Below are 24,172 nucleotides of genomic sequence, written 5' to 3' on the forward strand. Positions count from 1 at the left end.
CCGAGCACACAGCTCAACTAGTAAAAATGACCCACTTCTTTTGAATCATTTCATTTTCTTGAAAGAAAGTAGAGAATGAATCCGAACAGAGATAAATGATTTCAGATGTCAAAAAACTGCTCGAACCGATTTCTGCTCGAACATTCTCTTGATATCGTGAGTCATTATTCAGCTGCTGCTTTTCAGATTACTTATTCCCTCTCACTACAATCAATTAATCAATATACGCCTTTCAAGTGGGAAGAAACAAAACAAAAAACTAAAGAAAACTGAAAATACAGACGCGACTTGTGACTGAAAATTAAGAGCAAACACGAGCCCTTTGCCTGTCCCTCGAATCTTCAGATACAATGACTGATGAGTTCCTGTTCGTATCTGCTAAACATCTTTTGTATGGTACAAACCCCTTCCTCAAATTGCAGGGTTCAACAACGCTACGAGCTCGTTCACATAAAGAATCATTTGAACTATCTAACCCATCATTTGAAGTACAAGAATCGACACGCAGAACCTGACAAAATGGTAGATTAATCCACCATGGAAAGGGAGGAGAGGCATCCGGATTGGCCTGCAGAGACTCTGGGTTCCCATTTTGGTGTTCCACCCTGTTTTTTGTAGAACCAGATGCCAAAGAATTCCAATTACTAACTAATCCACCAAGCGACAAGCGTGTGTCCGATTGATCCCATAGTAATGGTTGACCACACTTACCACTATCACTCTCATTATTATCTGTTCTGGCCTTAGATATCGACAAATTGCAGTCCTTGGTACTAGGAGACGATTGTTTATGTAGATCTGACACCAAAACTGTCCTCCCAAAAAGCTTAATGCTCATGGAAACGCCCATTATGGCTGCTGCATCTCCTTCAGTATTTGAAGCGCACCCGGAAGCCGATTCATCTTTCTGGATATACATAAGAGTAGAAGGATGACACCAGTCAGAATCCACAACACACATACAAGAATAAATAGATGAAGAAAACAAATGGAAGTGTTCACCATACCATGGAAAAGGTTCTGTCCAAGGTCGAGTCAGCAGGTGGCATAGATTCTTTTGCTACATCAGGGGACGGGTTGGATGTCGCATAGTCATTCTCCTTTTCACCATGGGACAAGCTAGTTGATCGCATGTCAGTAGTATATGAAGTTGAAGGACGAGACCTGTTATACTGGTCCAAAGTGGCAGACCCAATTACATCAGAACCAGGTACAGAAAATACTGAAGTGGGGGATTCTTGGCCTTTCTCAGCAACTGAAAAATTTGGGGATGGTGACCTCCTTTCTGGTGATCCATTATGTTTACGTGGATAAGGATGCATAGGCTTCCGTTTTGGTCGCGGCGGAGGTATTTCAATTGGTTTGAGGGAACCTTCACCAGTTCCAGGTGACTCCTTAGCTACCTACGGTATTGTAAGACACATGTTAACTAATGACACAGAACCTCAACTGCTCGAACGAGAAGTTTCAAAATCATCCATACATGTTAGGTAATGGAAAAATTAGGTCCAAGATTAAACAGCATTAAAAGACCTTAGAGAAGAACTTCTGTGCATGACTTCGTATCTGAACAGCAGTTTTGGTGCCTACATGTTCTGTATGTGGATAAGATGGAACTTTAGCAACCACTAGTGTAACCAAGATAAGAGTAGAGTAGTTTGGCTGGCACTGAATTTACCTTCTATTTGACGCCAACCTCGGCCATACAATTTCAAGGCTTCAAGAAACTTTTGATGTTCTTCCTCTGTCCATTTCTCTCTTTGTTTGGTAATTGTGTAAGGTTTCCTGACCTGTAGAACCAGCGAAATTCAGACAAGTGTTAAGCCAAACTTCAGAACATATAAAAATTTAGGATCAATAAGAAAAAAGAATGCTGCAGACATGAAATCTCGGTATCGAAAGAAAGCAACCTTGAGTGTCTGGTCATTTCCAAATGAAGAATTGTCCTTGAGTTCAGTCATCAAATTTGATTGGGCGTCGCCTTTAGAACTGCAATTGCCAGCTGCAAGAGAGGCATTTGATCCCGTGGCTTCACTCTGATCCTATGTTCAAGTAAAAAGTTGGGTTGATACTTTTTATCCAACATAGTCAAACCCAGTGAAGAACTGGTGTTCATAAGTACAGAATTCAGTTCTGATGCAAAATAATCCTGCAGGAACTTATATGAGATGACTAGCCAAATCAAACAAGCATCTCCCACCAGAAATCATGCATACAACACACAAGCTGTTTTGAGTAAAACAATCAAGGACAAACATGAACAGATTCATCACTGTTAAATCTGATGGTGTGCATGAATCCAATCCATGAAATCTATGTGAACATGTATCAAACCATCCTAAAAATATGGATAAAGAAGTCAAAACATCAATTGAAACAGCTATCTGAGGCGGCAGTGAGAATTAAGATCATTCCCAGCAAGTTGAAATCAAAGTAAATCAACATAACCAGTAGGTGGGAAAGAGTAAAGTAAGCGATTGCATATACAAACCTCAAGAAGAGCCATCTCTCTGTATATCTTGCCAGAAAAACACAGCAGAACACGTCACTCCAAATTAAATCTCAAGCCTCAACCCACCACAGCACACCTGTAAATCGAAACAAGCTTCCATTAATTAGTGGGAAACGGAAAACAGCAATAGACAAATATAACAGCAAAGGAACCTTCCTGATCCAATTAATTTTGTTTCTATTTTCGGAAGTTATTCAGGTTTTATGTAGATCAGATCAATCAGAAACATACCTGAACAAGGTTGTGTTGTGTGAAAGCAAGAACTGAGATCAGACTCCTGTCTGGTCGGCGGCAAAGTGAGACAGCCTCAGCTTCTCCGGAGAGATAGAGGATCGGGGAACAGACGACAAGCAGCAGAGAATGAGAAGAGAAGAGAGAACGAGTCCAAATCGGAATCGGAATCCGAAGAAGAGAAGAGAAGAGAAGAGAAGGGTAAGAGAGAAAGGGGAGATTGAATATCAGGAGGGTTATAAAGAAACGGAGAGGTTAAAGGAGGGGATGCCACGTCACTGAGTATTTTTCGATAATTTAGAATTATGTGAAATGGAAAAATCGAGAAGCGAGCTTGTGGCTGAGAACGAACGCACTTTACTACCTTTTCGCTTTTTCTCCAGGTTCTTATTATTAAAACAAAACAAAAGGCAACACCAGCTTATTTTTTGTGGAACATAATATTCCTGTCTACTGGATAAGAAGGAGCCATTTTTTACTATAATTAGATTTCCCCGATATTCTTTTTTGGTCTATCCAACAACAAAACTACCTCTTACCAATTGCACTGATATTGTGGGGTGAGTGTTGCTCCTGTTAAGTCGACAGGTAAAAGCATCTCTACTGGAGTATATATATATATATATATATATATATATATATATATATATATATATATATATATCTTGATATCCTTTTCAATTTAACAGCTTCAATTTGTTTCATGATAAACTGTTTTATCAAACTAGTACTATATGTACTACTTGACCTGGTTACAGTGGTCTATGCTTTATAATTGAAAGCCGCATGAATCATTTATTTAATATAGTTACATGAGTCTTTACCGATCATACAAGTCAGAGTAACAGCAGAGACGTATTTTTTTGTGAGGAATAACTTTTTTTTTAATTGGGAGTTAGCCTTAATTAGATTAGGTAACACACCAATACATGGTATTTCAGCAGAGCTGACTAATCCTTGCATCGCCACGGGGTATGATAATAAACACTACATACCAAACACATTTGCCTAATAAGGGCCGCCGTTAGCTTGCCACCCGAACTCATGCAAAGAGTCGAATCGCACACCTTGTGATTAGCAAAGACATGATTTTCCACCTCATTACCTTCTAAGTGGTTAGGAAGAGCTCATTGGTAAAAATTGTTGTTACATTTAAAATTATTTTCAATTATTAGAAAAGAAAAAGGAAGAAAGTAGAAAAAATATCTTAGCCACAAGAAACAAGGAGGGACAAAGAAGGGTGGGTTGGGGCAGGCAGAGGCATGGACATCACTCACTTCAGCCTTTGATCTTCTCCTTAGTAATGTGTAATGGATGGGAAGTGGATGTGATTACTACCGACAATAGAGACGTGTGAGGTTTTATCCTTAAATTTAAAACAAACAAAGGGAAAACAAATATAATTAGCTGACCCGCACTAGAGTCTATCTGCGCTTTATAGACACCTCAGCTGCCCTTTTCGTCATTCCTGGCATCCCTATTTCAATGCCACGCCCCCACCCTACCCCACTTTCTCTCTATCTTCTTTACTTAGCAAAATAATTTTTTTGTTTTTTAAGAAATGATCCGAATAATTTCCATTTCCTCTTTCACATACATATTTTGTTTCATTACTTTCATACCTCTCTATTATTACTAATAATCTCTTAGGATTCGAACGCTAAACATGATATGTCATCTAGTTTAGTTAATTTAGTTCGATTGTGACCTAAGATCTGCCTACATTAAAGTGAGAAAACCTAAAACAGTTTACTAGTTAATTTATCTCAATTGTTTACAATTCTTTAGGGTTACTAATATCTAATGTTTCGAGTTAGATTTTTGATAAGATAATTGTGAAATTGTGATACCGTATTTGTGGTTCCGGTCGGTACGTACTGCGGTTTTGCTATAGTGATGAAAAACAAAATTATCTACAAAGATTCAGATATCTATCTGCTTAACTTATGTGTAATAATTGCTTAGAAAAGAAAAAAAGTTTGTCTGGCTTAATCAATGGATATTATATATTAGTATTTTTAAAATTTATGTGATGGCGGATGACTACCTATAAATAATAGACGGTGAAGTGGAGGCCACTAAAAATAGGGTAGGCCCGAAGCCAGAAAGATATTAAGAAGAAGGAAAAAGAAAGGGGTCGAAATTCAGCAACCACAAGTTTGCACAGAGTTCTGGAAGTGCTGAGTATTTGTTTTGTAGGCCAAGTATGAAAGCGTTGAAGTGAAAAGGGTGATGGACATGTGGCCCTAAAACGCCGAAACCAAGTCGCATACCTCTAAAATAGTAATTACATTATCACAAGGCCATATTGGATCGATCCCTTGGAGTTGGAGTTGGACTCGTGATCACTATTTTACCTACTTTCTTTCCTTCTATATTCTCTCTCTGGCTTAGCTAGTCTGTTATCACCTGTCATATACTCATCCAATAACCAATCGACACGTGTCTCAACATAATTCTCGTCTCTTCATCTTCTTCCTCTTTTCTTCCCAGATTAACTTCACCTTCTCCCTCCTCTAACTCCACCGCCAACTTCACCTTCTCCCAATTCGTCGCCGTCCGCCACTACGACTCCACCCTCCAGCTCCTCTACCCAGTTCGGCTTCATGGCCGCCACTTTCGCCGTGAATTCCTTCCCCGTCTCCGATCCCAACCTCGCCGCTACCGTCCAGGGCCCTATGGTCTCCCCCGAGCTCGGCAACGGGCTTGGCCGGATGGAGGTGGGATAACGTTAACACGTGTCTATTTTCTATTGGATGGGTATATGACAGGTGATGCAGTTAGCGCACAAAAGAATTTCTCTATACTAGATTATAAAATGTGAAATTGTCAAAAAAAAAAAAGATTATAAAATGTGAACGATATTAATTGGGGCGGGATGGATGTGGCACGTACCCAACTCCTAACTCCTCAATACCACTCACTTCTTCTTCCGAGTCTCCTCACTCTCACACCACCATCTTGATCATCCATCAATAATGGATAGAGATTATGGATGTGCAACTAGTAATTAGTCTTTCCGCGCGGGTTTTACACTATAATTCACTAACAACGTATCTATCTATCTGTCTATTGCAACTGTTAATAATTTGTCAAGTACGTACTTATTTATTAAGCATGTTTATCGTCTCTCGAATGAATATATGAGTCACGGGTGCCTGCTCAACTAACTAGTTGCAAACCACTTTATTGACTAAGAGTAACTCCAACAGCTTCTCTGTATTTTAACTGTTCTTTATTTTAGAGAAAAATAAGGATATTTCACTCTCATAGATTCACACGGCGAAAATGCAATTTGATTAAATGTGAGTGATTTTGGGCCAAATTGTCAAGATACACAAATTTGGGCCAAGAACTGTTGTTGGGAGCGTGGGCTTGTGATGTTGGTAAGGATCCCAACTATTGAGGTGTGGTTTTGAACTCTTGGTTTCCAAAAACGGCACATACATGCAGTACGTATTGTCAGTATATCTCTAGTATATACAGTACAAGAGCAGCGCTAGCTAGCTCCATGCAATTATTGAATTATCGATGGTCGATGTTTTTATGAGACGGACAGACAGACAGACCTACATACTTCATACTTAATTGTTTCATTTCTCGCAGATGCATGCTTAATTGCCTACAGTTGGAGACGTACAAGAATTTATGAAAAGTTCCGACACACGATTATTATCGATCACGTATGCACTGTGCTGCTGCTGGCTTAGCTTGCCAACTAGCTAACATTCTTCAAACAAACCCAGAATTTATTTTGGGTAACAACTTACTAGCACGTACTGATCCATCGACTAAAACTGTTTCCTGGCCGGCCAGGTTGCTGCGCAGTTACTCTGAGTCAGTTACAAGCTGGTCTGATATCAATACATCATATATCAAATTATCAAATCAAGCTTCCAAGACGTACTGCATCAACCTTGAACTAGAAATATTAAGTACAAACATGCATGTTTATCAGCATTCACGGTACGTGGTCTGAGAAATCAGAAAGAGACCGATACTTGTAAATATATGAATAATGTTGATCGAATGAACGTACAAAGAAAAGAAGAAGCCGGATGAGGAAGTCAATGCCCGAACCACATAGTATCTTTCTGGCCGTCCGGACTAAGTATCGGCAACGGAGATCGAGAGCCAGAAAGACTTGTGTGGTGCGTTCTTGACTTACCTCTTTCTATACTACTAACTTGACCTTATTAATCTTGCCATGCCAAAAATACAAAATGACTGTAAAACCCCTCACAGAAAAAATAGTTGGTGTGAACTGTAATGAGGCTTGGAAGCAAAAACACAACTGGTAAGAGCAGCAGCAATGCACAGTAAATTAATGAAGAGCTTCAGGTCTTGATGAGGAAGCATTCAAACTCCCAACAAACCCCATATGCTTTGTCCCCAGGTACCATTAATTCTATACCACCAGCCCTCCCAATTCAAAACACTCTGACTATCTCACCCATCACCACATGTAACTAAGGATTGCGGCATATGCATGCAGTTGCACCAGAAGAAAGCTAGCTGGGCTTAGCAGATATTCATGATATTGCTGATACGTACCACTGTCTGGGGACTAGATTGATCAGGAACTACTACAATTCAAGGCAGACTTTATTTGCTGCACGGTGGTGCCAATGAGGTTGTTAACTGTATTCACCGACTCCATGTTCAACTTTGCCGAGGGCAAACTGCTCACTAGAATTTGAAATGCCACTGTAATCAGTGATCCACTGCCTCCTATGAGGTTTATGTTAGAACCACTACTGGTCGATGCAGATGTGTCCCCCTGGTCTTGCCTCCCATCAGGTGTAATGGTGAATCCTGATGGTAGTAGAGGAATGTATGAAGGATCCTCCCCGCTCATTGCAATGTTGATGGCTGGAAGATCAACTGGGCAGTACACAACTAGTGACCCTGATGAGTCTATGCAGCTCTCCTGGAGTATCAACATATTGTTCTGGCTAGTGTTGAAGGCCTACACATACATATTACATACATATATATAAGAGATAACATATTAAGCCCTTCAAAACATCGGGAAATTCAATTTTAACAATTGAAGACGGGCAAAATAGAGCAGAAACTAGTTTATATCTGGTCTTACTCGGAGAACAGATATGCAGTTCCCTGGATGCGAACCATTTGCTATATGGGCAACCTCTTGCACTGCATTGCCGTTTGAAAGGACATCCCACTAGGGAAAAAAATAGATATAGAATTACTTCATCTGGTTGATCAGACATATGAACATGAATTGATTTTCAAGTTTATCCAACAAGCATATGCATTCGGTAGTACCTGAGGTCGAGTTCTTTCATCCTTGAAAAAGTTGAAGACAGTTTGTGGAGATAGTGGGAGTCTAATGGTAGTAGCTGCACTAAGAATCACACCATTGGGTTGACCAGGATCAGTGCTTTTATGGATGGTCACGCGCACTCCAACCTCGTTCATACCAGAAATCGTGGTCCATCGATGGCCATTAGATGTGCTAATGCTTGCACAAAAGTTGTTCACCATTCTTTGGGCAAGTTTCATCATGCTTCTCTTGCCTTCAGGTGACGGGATCACTGATTGTCAGGGAAAATAGAGATGTTTAGATAAAGAAAACAAAGATACTGAAGATCAATTATCATTGTAATTATAGCTGAAGTTGGACTAGCTACCTCCTTCAAGATCTCTAGTAGAAGTGCTTGAAACCATTAGGCATGCATATCGTTCACACATTCTCTGAAGAGCGACAAGCCATCGTTCAGCTCCAAATGCTTGTCCGCTGTGAATAAGATCTCTAAAAAGTCGATGAATTGGGGCTTTCTCTTCTATTTCAACATGTTCCACCCAAGTAACCTAATTTACAGCATTTGACAAGAGCAAGTAAATAAGATGAACATACAGCATAAATCCACAGGTTTGGATACATGCATACATTAGATATCAATAAATTTAGTTGTGGAGGCAACCTTGGAATATCCATTAGGCATATCTTGAATCAAGCATCCAGAAGGAAGCATATGAGTTCGACATTGATTTGCAAACTGGTTATCACGTGGAAAATCATAAGAAACATTGACAACAGCCCAATGGCCTTGCTCAATTTGGTGACAGTATCGAAGAAAGTAGAACTCTCGAGTTGGTACTAATGGTGAAAGCAGCTGCAACTCTTTGTACATCTACACAACATCCTTAAGTGAGAACTACATAACTCGTAGAGTCGCATGAAGCAAAAGGAAGTATCAAGATTTATAGCCACTTACCAGTTGCAAAGTGCCACTGTGACTACCCAACATTCCAGACGATATCACCTCAATTGTTCTAGCCATTGATACAATTGTCGGAAATAGCTCCCCAAATTTGTTCTGCAAACTTAAAACTATTAGATTACAAGAAATTTATGGATTTGTGAATTGTAGCTTAGAGGGATGTAGAAGAGCAATTACCGGGTCCAACATCATGTCGACTATTGCTAAACCATTCATGATTACCACACCAGAAGCTCTAGATGCTTCAATTCTAAGATTGGGATTTTTCAAATGAGGAGTACCTCTAGGAAAAATCCTCTCATAGCTTTCAAGATTAAGGGCATCCCTGCCATCAGTTGATGACTTCATCCACAGAGGATCATTGGTCTGCAAAAGCCTAAGCAACTCTTCCATTGCATTTGCAGCAATATCTGTCATGAGGGACTTGTCCATGTCCGAAATGCCAATCGGATGGTAAGGCAAACTTGGCATGGTAGATGAAGTACTCCCCGGAAGAAGATCAAGATCAAGAGAAGGACCACCCATCCCATGCCCCCCAAAACTTGCCATCGATAAATCCAGAGAAGATATATGAATAGGCTGAACTGGTGGGAGCTGGGAAATGGGCCTCCCTATGTACTTGGCAGCAATACTAGATACTCTATCTAGCTGCAAAACATCACACCAACAACCCCAAAATGAACTAAATACATATACAGCTTCACAAAATCCAATTGAACTTTATATATATTCCAACTTTAGTAGGTGATAGTTACCTCTTCTTTCAATTGGGCGTTCTCCATTCTCAGTTTGTGTTCATCGAAATAGTTATCTTCATTAATGGGAGGGACACCACAAGATGGGCAAATCACATTTTTGAGTGCCTCTCGGATGGCAATGTTCTCACATCGGATCTTATCATTCTCTGATCGAAGCGCAGAGTTATCAGCTCTTTCGTGTTGGGCCTGCCGTACGTGTTCGATCAATACAATATTCAAGAATCCATATGCAAATATTTCTATGAAAGCAATGAATGACTAAAGCGCATAAAGAAACCTCTCTCGATTGATGCTACCTCTAAAGCTAAAAACTTAAGTGTTAGAACTTTAAAAGAGAAAGTAGTGCATGTGTACCTTCATCTGGGTTCTCCGGTTCTGAAACCAAAATTTGATCTGGCGAGGTGCCAAGCCCAGTTCTCTGCTCAACTGCAACCTCTGCTTTTCATCCGGGTGAGGGCAGTCCTTGAACATCCTTCATTCAAACACAGACAAACAAAATTAGAAGCATCCCCGATTACATAAACCTCATAATCAAAACAGTACTCTGTTTTGAAAGAGCAGCATTAAAGATTGAAACTTTAGCGTTCAGGGTAGAAACAAAAGCGGACATGAATGAATAGTAAGTAGGTAGAGGTTACCCTTCAAGCCTCTGAATCTGGCTAGCAGTGTGACGATGGTAGCGCTTCTTCCTCCTTTGAGAGTCTGAACCATCGTGGTCTCCACCGGAGCCACCGCCAAACTCCATTTCTCACCAACAACTCTCGCTTTTGAAGTAAAACTCGAGAAAGTAGGAGGGAAGGAGCAACTAGGCTCTTGTCATATACATTATATGAAAAGAGAACGACAACCCAAGAGAGGGAGACAGCAAGCAAACAAGAGTGAGGTTTTGACTTTGTGGGTCTGTGTATGGATTATATAGAAGGGAAAACTATGTTGGGTTTAAGGAAATGCATTAAAGATAGCAAGAGAGAGAGGGAGGGAGGGAGCAGTTATATATGGAATCCAAGAAGGAGAGGTTTTAGCACTGGATAAAGGTTTGAAATTTGATCGGGCAAAAGCGGCTGCAGAGGTAGAAACATATGTTAATAAGATGATATATTGGGGACTGATTTTGGAGAGTGAGCAAGTTATGGCACTTGACTTGGATAGAAATAGAATGATGGAGTCCTCATTAGGCAAGCAAACAAAGCAAGAGAGAAAGCTAGAGAGAAGAGAAACTAAGGGTGGCTGGGTTAAGCTACTCCTCCTTCTCCTCCTCCTACTCCTTCACTGATGCACCGATGCACTGCTGCACTGTATAATGTGTCTGCCAAAGTGTAACTGATGAGTTTGAGTTTTAAAAGCATTGTTTCCACCAGAAGTATGAGAGAGAAATGAAGCAGCGAATTAAATTCTCACTCACCCCATTCGAGGGCTTTATTTTGATGCCTCTCTCTCTCTCTCTGCGCTACTAATACACACAACAACAACAATATGAAGAGGAGACTAGTCGTCTACTCACTGCCAGGTAAGAGCTTTTATTACCCCGGAGAAGAGAACCCGTCGTCGTCTTCCGGCAACCCCCACCTGCAATGACACACATACCCTTCTCTTCCCTCTAATTTTGAGCTGACTTGCCATTTTTATTCAATCATTTTCCTTCCATTCTTGGCTGTAACGTTTTCACACAGATCACGGACACGGAGCATGCACAAAAGTCAAAACCGCCTGGCCTTTGAATTTACTTTTACCATGCTGAGGCTAAGCATTGCACGTACACGGTGTACAGAAGCCTATAGCAAAACTAGCTACGATCCTCTTGACTTGTTTCCTTCCCGGTGATCGATCGAGTTGGTTTGACAAACAGAGTAAATATTATTTTATTTGTATAAATATGTAAATAAAACAACGTTTAGAAAATATCAATTGATGTTTAAATTATAATGTATAATACATAAAACAAAAAGATTATTCTAGTTGCATCTCTTAAATTGCTATTTAGATATTTTTCAAAAAAAATTAAAACAAATTTCTAATTTCACCATATTTTAATATTCTAACCCGTATGCATGTACTAGATCTCTCTCAAACTCTTCCATTGTTTCACAATTCATATCATTTTTTCAAACCACCCAGTTTTATAATTAAATTCTTCTAACAATTTTTCCTAATAGAGAGATAAACATGTCATGACTAGATTTCTTTCAGTTTAATACAAAGTCATAGATTTGATTATAGCTCCACACTTCATTGTTGTTCAACACTTCAACCCAAGACCGTAACAAAAAATAATTTCTAATACCAGTAGTACATGTTGTTCTTGTTAATTATGCAATTGCTACGTCTCGGTAGCTCAAATATATGGTCTGGTTTATCATATGAAGGCTTAGGAACTTTGAGGATTCTGTAAATGGAAATGAGGAAGCTAAGGGTTAATTAGTTCCTTGGGCTTGAAGGACTTTCAGATTCTTCTCAACGTATTCACAACCAGCTAGAAGAGGTGTATGATGAGAAAAGGAGAACCTAGAACATGGAAGAATATGATGGGAATATGATCTAATACGGATTTGTTACATAAGTTTTTTTTTAAACAAATCCTTAATTGTGAATGGGTAAACTTGGAAATAAACTTTTACAAAATTTAAGAGAGGTATGAATAGCAATTTGAGAGGTGTAACTAGAATCCCCCAAAACAAAATGATTTTGAATCTTCATCATGACCTTTTGCTAAATTTTGGCCTTTTCCAGGTCTTAATTTTAGTGAGAAAAGTCAAATATAAACTGATGAATGAGTTTTGAGCCAAATTAAAAAGAACACAATTCATTATTTGATTAATTGGCTGATCGAATTGAGTAATAACCCCCAGCTTGCGAAACTCCATTAGAGTATTTTTGATTTTCTCCTAAACATTTGCATATTCAATTTTGAATCTTGTGCTTATCGATTAAAGAAAGAAAGAGCAAATCAGGATATTTTAGTGAGAAATGAGTTAAGTCTAAAGTTACTTTTTATTTCTTAATTAACAGTGATATGATTTCAGATGTTGTTATTATGAACTAGCTTGTATAGAACAGTGTTGACTGTTGAACATTTATGTCCATAAAAGAATGATATTTATACAAGTATTGTCACTCGATCACTATTTATTCAATTAATGGTGGCGGAATTAAATATTTTACTCTTAAATATGGTTTCTGGGGAATTTCATGGAAGTGACTGGAATTTGATTCTCATAGATAATGCATACAATTCTCCCCTCAACTATAAAGCCTAGATTAAGGAACCAGTTAAGCTAACTAGGAGAGAGCCGTAAAATTATGTTAAGTTGTTAACGTCAAGAACATCGAGCCATAGACAGATTTAAAGCTTCAATTTGCAACCTCAATCGATAAGAACGAGACGAGGTAGGTCAAAACTCACCCCTAGTTCTGAGGTTTAGGCATCAAATTTTGGATAAGTCATTAAACTAGTTCTAATAGTTTTCCTGATGAGAGGTTGTTGTACAAATTAACACTGCATGCAGAAAGTTCTTGATATATATTGATTACATATTCGCCACATTGAAGCCACGCACAAACTAGGGCGGCGATTCTCGACGACGCTAATTAGCTATAACTGTACTACGTTGTTGATCGAAAGCTTGAGATATATAGCTGGCCGGGGGAACAATTCGCTCTGTGTATGTATACAAGTACAACGGCTAAAGATTATATCCTATGATATTTAGACTTGAAAGACTAGCATGTATGCATATAGGAATATGAATGATGGGTGTATCATGGTACGTAGCATGGAATCCTTCAATTAATTAATCAGGCATTATGGAAAACATGCATTCAGTTAATCAACTACTAACTAGTTTGTTCTATAACCCTTACCTCAACTAATTGATTACCATATACATAATAGAGTTAATAACCCAATCGTTGTTGACACTTATAAGCGCTCAGTTATTAATACACATGATTCACTAATTATTATAGAAGCTAGGGTTTGCATGCGTACTGATAAGTTGAGTTGACAAATTACGAGATGGATAATAAAAATCCAGTTGGAGAATTAATTCATACATTAAAAAGATAAAAAGGCCAGTGGTTAAGCGTATGTACATGTACTTGGATATTGATCAATGTTGAGTAATTTTGTGCAATCTCCAAAATCATCAAAGCTATATACAATTCAATTAGTTCATGATATACTTAATAAACGCATACAAGCTAGCTACAAGTACATGGAGGCACTACTTGAATGCATTTGGATTGATTAGCAACAAATTTATACACAAAAACAAGTGTGGAAATTCTAAGCAGTTGAAGGCCTAATAATTAGTGCGGAAATCTTTGGAGTTTGGACTATAAAGGGTATATCAAAGCGAGATTGCAAACCAATGGCTAGAGGATAAATTCTAGCTTACGCACGCGTACTGTTAAACGTTCAGCATTTCTTATTGTGCATTAATGTGCACCGTCAATGGTTTTTTTAGTTCAGTTGCAGATTCCTACTTACTTATATTATTGGTTCGATATAGCCATGTAGGATAATATGAAGGAATACTTATGAGGACTTTAAAATGAACATGCAATTCAATATACTCTTTATAATTATCGGTTAACTAAGCAGTTGATATATGAGAAACTGACTAAACTCTAATTGTTGATCGAATTTTCAAAGATAGGAGCCGGTTTCATTCTTCATGCATACAATTCTCTACCTTAATACCATAAGGTATGTTTGCATGCACGGGGGCAATAAAATTTAATGAGAGTTGCATAATTATACTTATGTACGTACATAACTAAGCCCATCCTTATCATTCCATGATGTTCATCTGTATATGTGTTTCAAACATTTTTCTTGATTTTACCTTTCTAATTTCTATAGATATCTGCTTTTCCAATTACATGCATGATTGATCGATTTTGTTCATTTCTTAAAGCCAACGGCCAACCGTGCATATATCCAAGGATATCAAGTATCAATAAAGGATCTTTATACTCTGTTGCAGCAAGGCTTGAGACCTAATTAATTGTGGAAGCCATGCTTTTCAGTGGTAGATAGCTGGGCTAATGTTATTGGTGTAGCTGTATCTTTTATTCAATACAGAGTCATTTATTTAACTAAGAGAATAAGAGACAATGATTAATATGTACTTATAGTAATTGATTAACCGAGTTCGTTTATATACATGCATGATGAAGGCAATCAAATAAAAACTCCATTAAACTTCCTAATAATCAATAAATTTGTAATTAGAGGCCATTTCTGTAGTCTGCATGTATGTACTGTTCACTCCATCATGATCGATCGATCGAGATTTAAATGGTGTGGGTTAAATGGAGTTTTCAGCATTAAACATATTATTAAATATTGCTTGCAGAACTGGTGGTGCATCCCTTTAAGTTCCATCAGATTGCATCACATATCTCTTGGTTAATTTTCTTCGGCCATCTCTCTCTCTCTCTCTCTCTCTCTCTCTCTCTCTCTCTCTCTCTCTCTCTCTGCAGCTGCTACCTTGAACCTTATATTTTCAATTGCTTGCTTGCAAAGGCAACCATCTTTCGATCATCAATGCACAATACATGCAATAAGTTGTCGTGTGTCCTTGTGTGCATGAACATAATGAAAAATGGACCATCTAGCTAGATGAAGATCAAAAGCCAACTTTAATAATATTGTATATGCTAACCCCTACTTCCTTCAGAGAAACATGCACGTAAATATCAATGGAGACCATTTTAGTTCCGATTATCATCACTATAATTCACTACTTAATATGTTGATTAATACATAAGCAAATCAACTTCATAACTACGACAGTACTATATATATTAAAATGTACGTACGAGCAAGGGATTGATATATATATATATATATATATGATCCGACCATATATATATATATATGCAAATAATCAGAATAATTTATAATCTGCTCTTATTAATTACCAGTAAATACGATCAGTACAGTATATTTATTGAAAATTGTGAAATTTGGTGAACTATAAAACCAAGGGGTGGCCGTGTAAACCTAACTCGATCACTGTGTGGTTTTAATATTATTGCATTAAACTATAGCTAGCTAGTTTTAATTCTAGCTATGCATCTGTATAATATGGTCCCGAGTCCCGACTCCATCAGAGAACATATTAGTTGATTGAATTTATAATCGTGAGCTTAGTTACATCATAATTATCATTATGAAGTAAGTTTAGCTAGATCGATCTGATCGAATAGATCTCGATCTCGATCTAGTTTGAAATGGCTAGCATTTAGAATCTCAAGGGAAGGCGCGCGGCCATATTTGGAGCTGTTGTAATGAATTCTGGTACCCGTGCAAATATTATCGCATAAGCACCACCTTGTCATCTAGACAATCGAACTCTCATGCTATCTCCAAGAGTTCGATTGTAGCAAATGTTATATTGTAGCACCAACGGTCTCTAACAGTAAGGACAAGTAGCACACACTTACTTGCACAAAAATAAAATAAAATAAAACAGTGGGACTCAATGCATGTACATTATAGTGCTAGATTGTAGCATATGTGCTATTGTTGGAGACGGTAGATGAATAATGCTATAATGTAGCACAAAGGTTAAAGTTAGCATTAACTGTTTGAGATAGCCCAATTTACTTCATTTATCAGCTAGTCATATTAGCTTTGATGTTGTACTTACTCCCTTCTTAGGCGCAAACAAGACGAGAGTGACGAGAGTGTGTCTTGGTTTGGTAGACATGAATTTACATGCTCTCTGTAGACAAAGCTACCACAATCAATTACTCTTTAGCATACAAGAGCACATTAAGCTAAATGCAGTTGTGAGCGTTTTTGTTGGGTGATGGAGTTGGTGAAGCTGCTACTACGACCAAGAAAATTGAAGAAGCTGCGTATGAGTTAATGATCTAGAGTGGACATTTCATTTTTTTTTTATGAATTTCGCAGACTTGCGTTTCATTCCACTAAAACGATATCCAGTTTAGTTTAACATTACTACAATTAATAGTAATCTTTGAAAGTTTACAGTTGTGATCACTTGATTACAAATAACAGGTCACTGATGGAGACGATTGGGACTGACGGGTTGTTTCTTTTCCCCTTTCATTTTTCCGAATCGTATATGAAGACTCTAGAGCCATTGTCCCAAGGGAAAGAGACTCGAGCAAACTCCATATATTCACTGTACAAGTGTACATACACTCGACCATTTACACTTCTGATCTAACTCGGGTAAGTATTGTACGTGTATGTAACACATTATGTATTACTTCAGTGAATACGTATTCAATCATAGATCTGCACATAAACTCAACCAAGGTCACTTTTCAACTATGAGGCATGATTGGATTGAGAAGTGTCTGCACGACGTAGGGATTGTAGGCGCTTTCTCCTATATCTCCAAGCCACTTGAATGCATCTTGCTGCAAGCCCTCTCCAGTAGGGTGACTCGTACCTGCGCGCATTAGATGTAACAATATTAACAAGTCAAGTAGCGTGTAGCAGACTTGCAGTGTTATTATATATGTTCGATGATACGCGTTAGGATAGAAATAGCCCTCGAACAATGCATAAATGAATGAATCTGAATCTTAATACTCGGATTACAACAGTTCTGTTATCTCAAGTTCTTTGAGTTCTGATTTGTGTCTGACCTTATGGCTCCTTGAACACGTGGATTGCGCAAGAATCTGGCAAAGAGGCTGGTGACTTCTCCAATGTCAGCAGCTCTTAGTGAAAATGCTTCAACATTTGTTAAGCATATCACCGTCCTGTTGCTCAGCATTCGCTGTCCAGGAATCCTGATCTTTTTACCGTCTGCAACAAAAACCACAGATGTCATTTTGTGTGAATGTTTGGTGACACTGCTACTGGACCTTTGACATTAAAGTTAAACAGGCATGCTGTTGTGATCGAACTAGTACCTTTATTTACCGAAGAATGTTCGAGACACCATGTGAGAAGTTCCTCACCACAAACATCCCCTTCAGATAAGGAAACTCTAATCCCATCTTCTCCAATGCTGGCCATTTTTCCACGCACAACAAAGACCATTTTCTCAATTAGACCACCACGGTACAATACTTTGCTTCCTTGAATGTATGTCTTTTGTCTTAGTCTTCCGCAAATGGAATCTAAGATTGGTTCATCCATGAGGGCAAAAATCCTTACCTAGAGAAGTAGCAATATATGCGTTATGAGTTCATGCCAATTTTAATATGTCGCCATGTATATTATAAGGTTTACCAACTGTGGTGAACTTAAAAGACTTGAACTAAATGGCATAACTGCATCATTTACAAATAATCAGTATATATACATGCAATCTGATTGTAAGACGCTCACTTTCTTAATAAACTTGAAGAGATGGCGTCTTATATCTGTCTGAAGGTCTTCCGGCAAGACCTCCAAAAGCATTTCCTCATTTACTCCTCTGGTAGCTGCCCAATTGTACCTTTCAGCTTGTCTTACTCGCCTACATATTAGACCAATCATAGGTGTCACATGCAGTGGATGTTTCATGTACGTTATGTAGTTAAGATAATTAGATGAATAAGCTCCTTGAGGTCCTATAACGTTGTAAGACATACTTGGGAGTTGGGAATGACAGTTTTTCATGAGCATGATATTCCATGGAACACACACACACACACACACACACACACAACACTGGTTGTCTGCAGAAACAAAAGTTAGCACCACGCTCCCATGGATATGTGGCATGTATAACTGAATGCTAACTGCGTCACGATTCAATCAGAAAAGTTTCCAGATGATTCTGTTTTCCACAGCTTAAAATGGATAATGTACCATGTGGAAGGCCAAATAAAAAAGTATATATATAAAAATTGGATCGGTGATACCTCCTCAGTTCATCTGGCAAACGTCTATGGCTCATCCACTGCTCAACATCACGACGTCTTAGTGACATTTCTAACCTTCTGTAAACAGCAAGACAAACAAGAATGTTCAACTTTTCCCTTTTGTCTTCCAAACCAGAGCAGGATTTAAATGGTAAAACCCATATCTACATTACTATATTTCTCTTAAATTTTGTTAGCTAGAATGAATCACATCATAAACTATAGTAAAAATAACAAAATACAGATAGCTTTCAACTTGTGGAATTTCGGAAAAACAAGAGAATAATTTTGTTAGATAATATTCAGCTGCTTGATAAGAAACCAAAGATCTACAGCTTTGACGCACATGTTTTTGGAAGGTAAATCAGGCATAACAAATTTAAAGATGCACTCATGATATGTTCCAATCAAGTGACCTTAAATGTAGGAAGAATTAAGAACAAATCACCAGAGTGTAAAAATTGTACCTCCGGCCAAGAGCCTGCAGAAAATTCTGCATATTTCCTATGAGAAGAGCGAAAAGCAAGAGACCTAGGCCAATAATGGCCATTGTAAAAAGAACTTCCCACACAAAATAGCTTGGAGTTTGATTCCCAGCCAGAGTACTAATTTGCTTCATCACAAAAATGGGACTATTATGTTAGTAAGATAATGATCAAACTTTAGACTAAGGACTATAAACTTTAGTCTTTTAAATTTCATTTAGAATAGAACAATTTAGGACTCACTTATCTTTCAATTATATGGGATAATACAGAGAAGGGTTTATTTGAGTCTATACTGATAGGTTGTGAAATTTCAAGTTAAATTCAATTGCTAGCAACAACTATCTTAAATGAAGTGTGGTGCACTCATATAATCTGGCTGATGGCACTCTCTCAGACTGTGACATCCCTACTTGATTCAGTTGGGTTAGAAGATCCCCTAGCCTTCTGATAGTCAAACTAAATGACTAGTTTTGAGATACAAGATAGTATAGTTGCATCACTAACTTATAATAAGCAGAATTGACTAGAAGGAAAAATCAGTACCTAACTGCCAAAAGAAGGTATACATTTTTTTTTTTGAGAAGAGAAAAGAAGGCATACATAGATAAAGCAATACCTGAAATCCCCAAAATAATGCATATACATATCTTGTGATTACACTATTTTCCGTCGTAAGGTTAACAGCTTCAGCGTAAATTCCGTAATCAAAACCATTTTGGTAAAAACAAGCACCGGCAAATGAATTGTTTTTCCAGGTATCCCGCAGTATATTATTCCCTTTAGAATCTTCATCGTCACTTCCATGCCCACAGTCTATGAAGCTCATGCATTCAACAATCTTGGAGTCGTTACAGGCATCTCGAAGACATTGATTAACCCTCTGGGACAAGAAAGAACGAAGTAAGTGAATGATCAAACTTTTATGCCCAATAAAAAATCTATTATGGTCATGATTCATGACCATGATAATATTTTTGAATAGAAAAAAGAACTCTTATGTTAGCATATCACAAGTACAACCCAATTGATAATGCATGACTGATAGTTTGCCATTTTTGTTAGTCATTAAATTTTGGATTCACATAACATTTCTTGATGCAACAGGTTGTTGGATACTTCACTATGGCAGGATATTCAAGTATCTCATAAATATATATCTTCTTGCTACATAAAAAATTTAGAAGTGATTACAGATGTGGTTCATCTTCAATGGGTCAACAATTAAGCGTACGGTCATATTATAGTTTCTGGCGCGATTTCACATTAGAAGGAACATCAGAATGTTTATTATACGAAAATTCAAGAATAATGTTCAAGATCAAATGGCTACAACTCACCTGTAATCCAAAGAGGTACCAGCATGATCCGACGATATGGCCAGCTAAGACGAAAGTGAGAAGATTTATTATAAAATTGGCCCAAGCTGACTCAAATATGAAGCCACTTGGAGATTGCCCAGCAACAAGAGGTAGAAACCTACACAATCTGGGAATATACTGAAGAAGAACAGCAGCACGTAAAAGATTTTTTGCGTAGTTTGCTCCAGATGATCCCAAGTTCTTTGGTAGAACTACCAATAGTATGATCTACAAATAAGTATATCAAAGTTTACCTCAAGGTTTTAAAGATGTGTTTAGATCAAAACATGAGTGTCAATGCTAAAACTTTTATAAGGTTAATATTCTCAACACTCGGGCTAAGATTTCCAATTTACTTTTATTCTAGATAAAGTCATGTGACTAGCCACTGAACAGTATTATTTGGAAAAATCAATAACTTATCAAGCTCATGCCAGCATACCAGAATTCACAAAATCCATCTCCCTTGAAGAGTTTTCTATTTTATTTACAATCAATCATATATATCATTTGGGTTTTCTGTACTCAATAGTAAAACAAGATCATTTGGATTTTTTACTAACTGATATTCAACCTACTATATAACTTAATACTATGACACAAATGTAAACTTAAGAAGTTGCTAAAAGTAAGTTTAAGTTTAAATAGATGCAAAATAAGATTACCAATAAAGAAAAAAATAATTAAGAGAGTCAGAGGTTTACCTGAGGAAGTGGTAGTACAACAAAAAAGTCGATCAGAAAATATCCTTTAAGGTAATTGAGAGCAATTTTCTTTGGATGGTCAACTAGTTCTCCAGCACCAACCACTCTAGACTCAGGAGCCACATAAGCCAATCTAAACTGCCAAGAGAGAAAAGAAAATATAAATTGATTTATCAGTGGATGCTTACATTACAGTAGAACTCAGCAAAGCTGTAGAGCTAAACAATCAAATTGTATATGTAATGCCTGTACATTGAAGGCATAAAAATATATGATAAGCTTTATTTTAGCTGTTTCAAGACTATATTGAGAGATCTTGTTTTGGTTCAATGAACTTGTGATACTATCCTACTGAGTGTTGGGAGAGTTACTGGCCTGTGTGACCCATAAGTGTGAGGTTGTGAAGTATGTCCTATCCCAGACTGGAAAAATTAAACTTTATATAATAGCTTGGGCCTCTCCACTTACTGCCAATAGGTTTTGGGTAATAGAGTTACTAATGCATCCACTGGCAGTCCAAGATGGTAACAATTGCTCACTTTTTTAGCAACTACTCGCTTATAACATAACAATAGCGATCTTTGAGACAAGATCTAAGGACAGTAAAGAGATGATTATAAAAATGAACATGGTGTCTCTTACCAGATTATAATACTTGTTCAGACAGGTAAAAAGACATAGGACAACATCCCAAAGATGAGTTTCAAATAAATTCAAGGAAAGGAACTCCTTACCTGGAGAAGTATGTGCATTAAGTAAATGAGATCAGTCATGCTTCTGAAAACCACAAAAGTAGTGGTCAATGGCTGATCAATGACTATACATTTTTTATCCTGCATTCAAAAAGACGAAAACAAAGTGAGAAGGATACTCATAACTCATGAGCATTCAACCAAAACAAATTGTTTCAATTTATTTTGTTTTCCTCAGGAATGCATTATAAATATGATTAATTTCAGTTTACTACCCTGAACTTTAGGTCAGCTATATAAATAAATGGATAGAACCAAAGCTTGTTACTCAAGTGCAGAACTATATATCATAGATAATTCCAAAGTTATTTATGGAATGAAGAAAAGAAATCGATGCTACCTTTTGAACGGACAGCAGGAAGAAAAACAAGGGATCTAGAAAAATTGCTATTAAGCAAGTAATGACGAAAAACTGATTCCACTGTTGCACAATTTTAGCGTGAGGGTTCATAACTCCAGGAATGTATGGACGCAGACATGAGAAAAACCTCCTCGCCCATCCTTTGGCATCCCCATAGAGAGCATTATGGAACTGCAAACAAAAAGAACTGTATGCATAAGAAGTAGGAATTCTATAACCAATCATTACAGAAGATATACAATATGAAATGGCATGGGTTCTGAGTTCTGACAATGTTGTAAATAGAGAACTTTAAAGTAAATGTCGTACTCAATAAAGAATAAGCAAACATGAACTATATTGTGAGTTTCTTATTACAGTGAGAAGCCAATTATAACTAACCATTTGACAGAGCGCTATTTAAAGTGTTCATAATGCAGATGGGCATTCATAATATTGTACTAGAAAGCAACAACAAAGTAATCACAACTACATACAGAAGAAAAAGAAAAAACTTCTAGAAATGAAAAGAAAGAGTGGCACCTTTTGATCAAAGATACCCGAGGGCCTCAAGTATTTTGCATGAGTAGGCTTATAGACAGTAGGGCAAGTCGTGCAGTAAGGATCATTGCACATCCCCAGTTGGCCAGATCTCAGTAAATGTTCGTTTTTTGCAGTATAGTCGTCATTTGTCCACTCATTCTCGTTTGTTACATTAGTAGAAGGAAACTTTTCTGCTGTAGTCTCCTCTGCTTCTTGCCCCGCCACACCTTGAGGTAGCCTCAGAACATTATCAGGCCTGCCGCGGTTAGCATGTAATGGACCACTCATAGCTAAGAAGGGCGATTTTGTGTGAGTCCTTAAGGGACCAGTATGACCTACAAGGTTAACTTCACCCCTTTCATATGCGTCCATAGAGTTCATAGGAATGGAAATTGATGCGCTCCTGGTCCTAGACATAAATCTCTCGATTTGTAATGCCAGGTGCTCATTTGATGAATCTGGATGAGTATCTGAAAGCATAGGTACCTCATCTCTTCCATGATCATCCATTTCTTATAGACTAAAAGTGACCTACAGAAAGGAAAACGATGGACACTAGTCATCAAAGCCAAACCAGACCCAGTTAAGATTCAGCTGGATAAATAAGTCTGTTAAACAAAAGCGTTCAGGTCAGTAACACCGTTGAAGTACAGCGGACAAAATCAATTTCCATTCAGTAAAACTCCCATGGTTTATTAATTCCTACTCTACAACATAAATTCTCAATTGCAATTATAAGATGCATGCATTAAATATGAACTTGAGCTTGCAAAAGATTCAAGAATAATATCACATAAGATTGAACTGGACAGAAATAGAATGCGCAGAACCCATGAATTCCTGAAAAGAAAGATAGCTGCTAGAAGATTTGAGGTTGTTACTGACCTGATTTCGGAAGCAAGATGGTTGAAGCTGAGCCGAAACAGAAAGACGCTCCAAATGGGTAGACGTAGAACAGTGAAAACTCAGAAATCTGAACGAGACAGGCTTTTTAGTGAGAATAAATGAGAGGCCGGCGAAGACTAAAAGCGTCGACGACTGACCAATACACGTGGAAGAGTCAGTAAAGTTGCAACCTTCGAATTATTATAAGCAAATTGAGGAGAACGTAGAACAGGGTGTGATTGACAACTGACTCTTCTATCTGATTCAGAGAGAGAGAGAGAGAGCTACCAGTTGCAGTTGCAGGCAAAGCCTCAGCCGTTGGTTTAACCTTTGTTTCTTACGTCACTGTTGGAGTTGTCTTGTCTTGTCTTCTTTCGGTTGTTTGACAGTTATTATGAGTCATCGCAGAATCTACCGGCATTTTATTGGTTAGCTTCCGATGCTGGCTATGCATGCCTGCTGATGATTTTTCTTATTGATATTATCCATGACTTTCACGATTTACAAGACAT

At 37.8% G+C, this 24,172-nt stretch overlaps 3 protein-coding genes across 6 annotated transcripts; all 3 read right to left on the reverse strand.

Annotated features, from left to right (window-relative positions):
• Positions 1–86: 86 nt before the first annotated feature.
• Positions 87–2,917, reverse strand: LOC126793617 (protein REVEILLE 7-like). Of its 2 annotated transcripts, none has more exons than XM_050520185.1 (7): positions 2,744–2,917; positions 2,492–2,588; positions 1,911–2,042; positions 1,679–1,790; positions 1,534–1,595; positions 1,008–1,403; positions 87–907 (listed from the first exon to the last, which is right to left on the reverse strand). In XM_050520185.1, exons 2-7 carry the CDS (start codon positions 2,504–2,506, stop codon positions 302–304), a joined length of 1,323 nt encoding a protein of 440 aa, XP_050376142.1. In that variant the 5' UTR covers positions 2,507–2,588; positions 2,744–2,917; the 3' UTR covers positions 87–301. The 2 variants fall into 2 exon arrangements, with proteins under 2 accessions (XP_050376142.1, XP_050376143.1); XM_050520186.1 differs by having other exon boundaries at positions 1,911–2,149.
• A 3,945-nt stretch (positions 2,918–6,862) lies between these two features.
• LOC126794655 (homeobox-leucine zipper protein HDG11) lies at positions 6,863–10,728 on the reverse strand. The gene is made up of 10 exons (XM_050521418.1): positions 10,391–10,728; positions 10,107–10,224; positions 9,750–9,938; positions 9,172–9,642; positions 8,989–9,090; positions 8,695–8,904; positions 8,401–8,581; positions 8,036–8,304; positions 7,842–7,931; positions 6,863–7,712 (listed from the first exon to the last, which is right to left on the reverse strand). The coding sequence occupies exons 1-10, from the start codon at positions 10,495–10,497 to the stop codon at positions 7,320–7,322; spliced, it is 2,130 nt and encodes a 709-aa protein (XP_050377375.1). The 5' UTR covers positions 10,498–10,728; the 3' UTR covers positions 6,863–7,319.
• Positions 10,729–16,884: 6,156 nt separating this feature from the next.
• LOC126794355 (probable cyclic nucleotide-gated ion channel 20, chloroplastic) lies at positions 16,885–23,927 on the reverse strand. Of its 3 annotated transcripts, XM_050521050.1 has the most exons (14): positions 23,661–23,927; positions 22,776–23,306; positions 22,233–22,424; positions 21,875–21,973; positions 21,141–21,278; positions 20,559–20,664; positions 20,416–20,459; positions 19,695–19,958; positions 19,058–19,203; positions 18,591–18,668; positions 18,073–18,202; positions 17,652–17,898; positions 17,382–17,544; positions 16,885–17,182 (listed from the first exon to the last, which is right to left on the reverse strand). In XM_050521050.1, exons 2-14 carry the CDS (start codon positions 23,283–23,285, stop codon positions 17,059–17,061), a joined length of 2,241 nt encoding a protein of 746 aa, XP_050377007.1. In that variant the 5' UTR covers positions 23,286–23,306; positions 23,661–23,927; the 3' UTR covers positions 16,885–17,058. The 3 variants fall into 3 exon arrangements, with proteins under 3 accessions (XP_050377007.1, XP_050377006.1, XP_050377008.1); XM_050521049.1 differs by having other exon boundaries at positions 20,416–20,664; XM_050521051.1 differs by lacking the exons at positions 20,416–20,459; positions 20,559–20,664 and having other exon boundaries at positions 23,661–23,926.
• Positions 23,928–24,172: the final 245 nt, after the last annotated feature.

This window comes from Argentina anserina, chromosome 5 (genome assembly GCF_933775445.1).
Source record: "Argentina anserina chromosome 5, drPotAnse1.1, whole genome shotgun sequence".
Lineage (NCBI taxonomy): Eukaryota > Viridiplantae > Streptophyta > Magnoliopsida > Rosales > Rosaceae > Argentina > Argentina anserina.

Excerpts from the sequence above, each read along its gene's own strand:
- LOC126793617 (XM_050520185.1), bottom strand. Across the intron at positions 1,791-1,910 it reads GAAATGACCAGACACTCAAG|GTCAGGAAACCTTACACAAT; the intron begins GTTGCTTTCTTT and ends CTGGTTCTACAG. Across the intron at positions 908-1,007 it reads TGGACAGAACCTTTTCCATG|AAAGATGAATCGGCTTCCGG; the intron begins GTATGGTGAACA and ends ATGTATATCCAG.
- LOC126794355 (XM_050521049.1), bottom strand. The coding sequence starts at position 23,285 with ATGGATGATCATGGAAGAGATGAGGTACCTATGCTTTCAGATACTCAT. Across the intron at positions 18,669-19,057 it reads CTGCAGGCTCTTGGCCGGAG|AAGGTTAGAAATGTCACTAA; the intron begins GTACAATTTTTA and ends TGCTGTTTACAG. Across the intron at positions 18,203-18,590 it reads TTGCCAGATGAACTGAGGAG|GCGAGTAAGACAAGCTGAAA; the intron begins GTATCACCGATC and ends TCTAATATGTAG.
- LOC126794655 (XM_050521418.1), bottom strand. The coding sequence starts at position 10,497 with ATGGAGTTTGGCGGTGGCTCCGGTGGAGACCACGATGGTTCAGACTCT. Across the intron at positions 8,905-8,988 it reads ACAGTGGCACTTTGCAACTG|ATGTACAAAGAGTTGCAGCT; the intron begins GTAAGTGGCTAT and ends GATGTTGTGTAG. Across the intron at positions 8,305-8,400 it reads TACTAGAGATCTTGAAGGAG|TGATCCCGTCACCTGAAGGC; the intron begins GTAGCTAGTCCA and ends CCTGACAATCAG.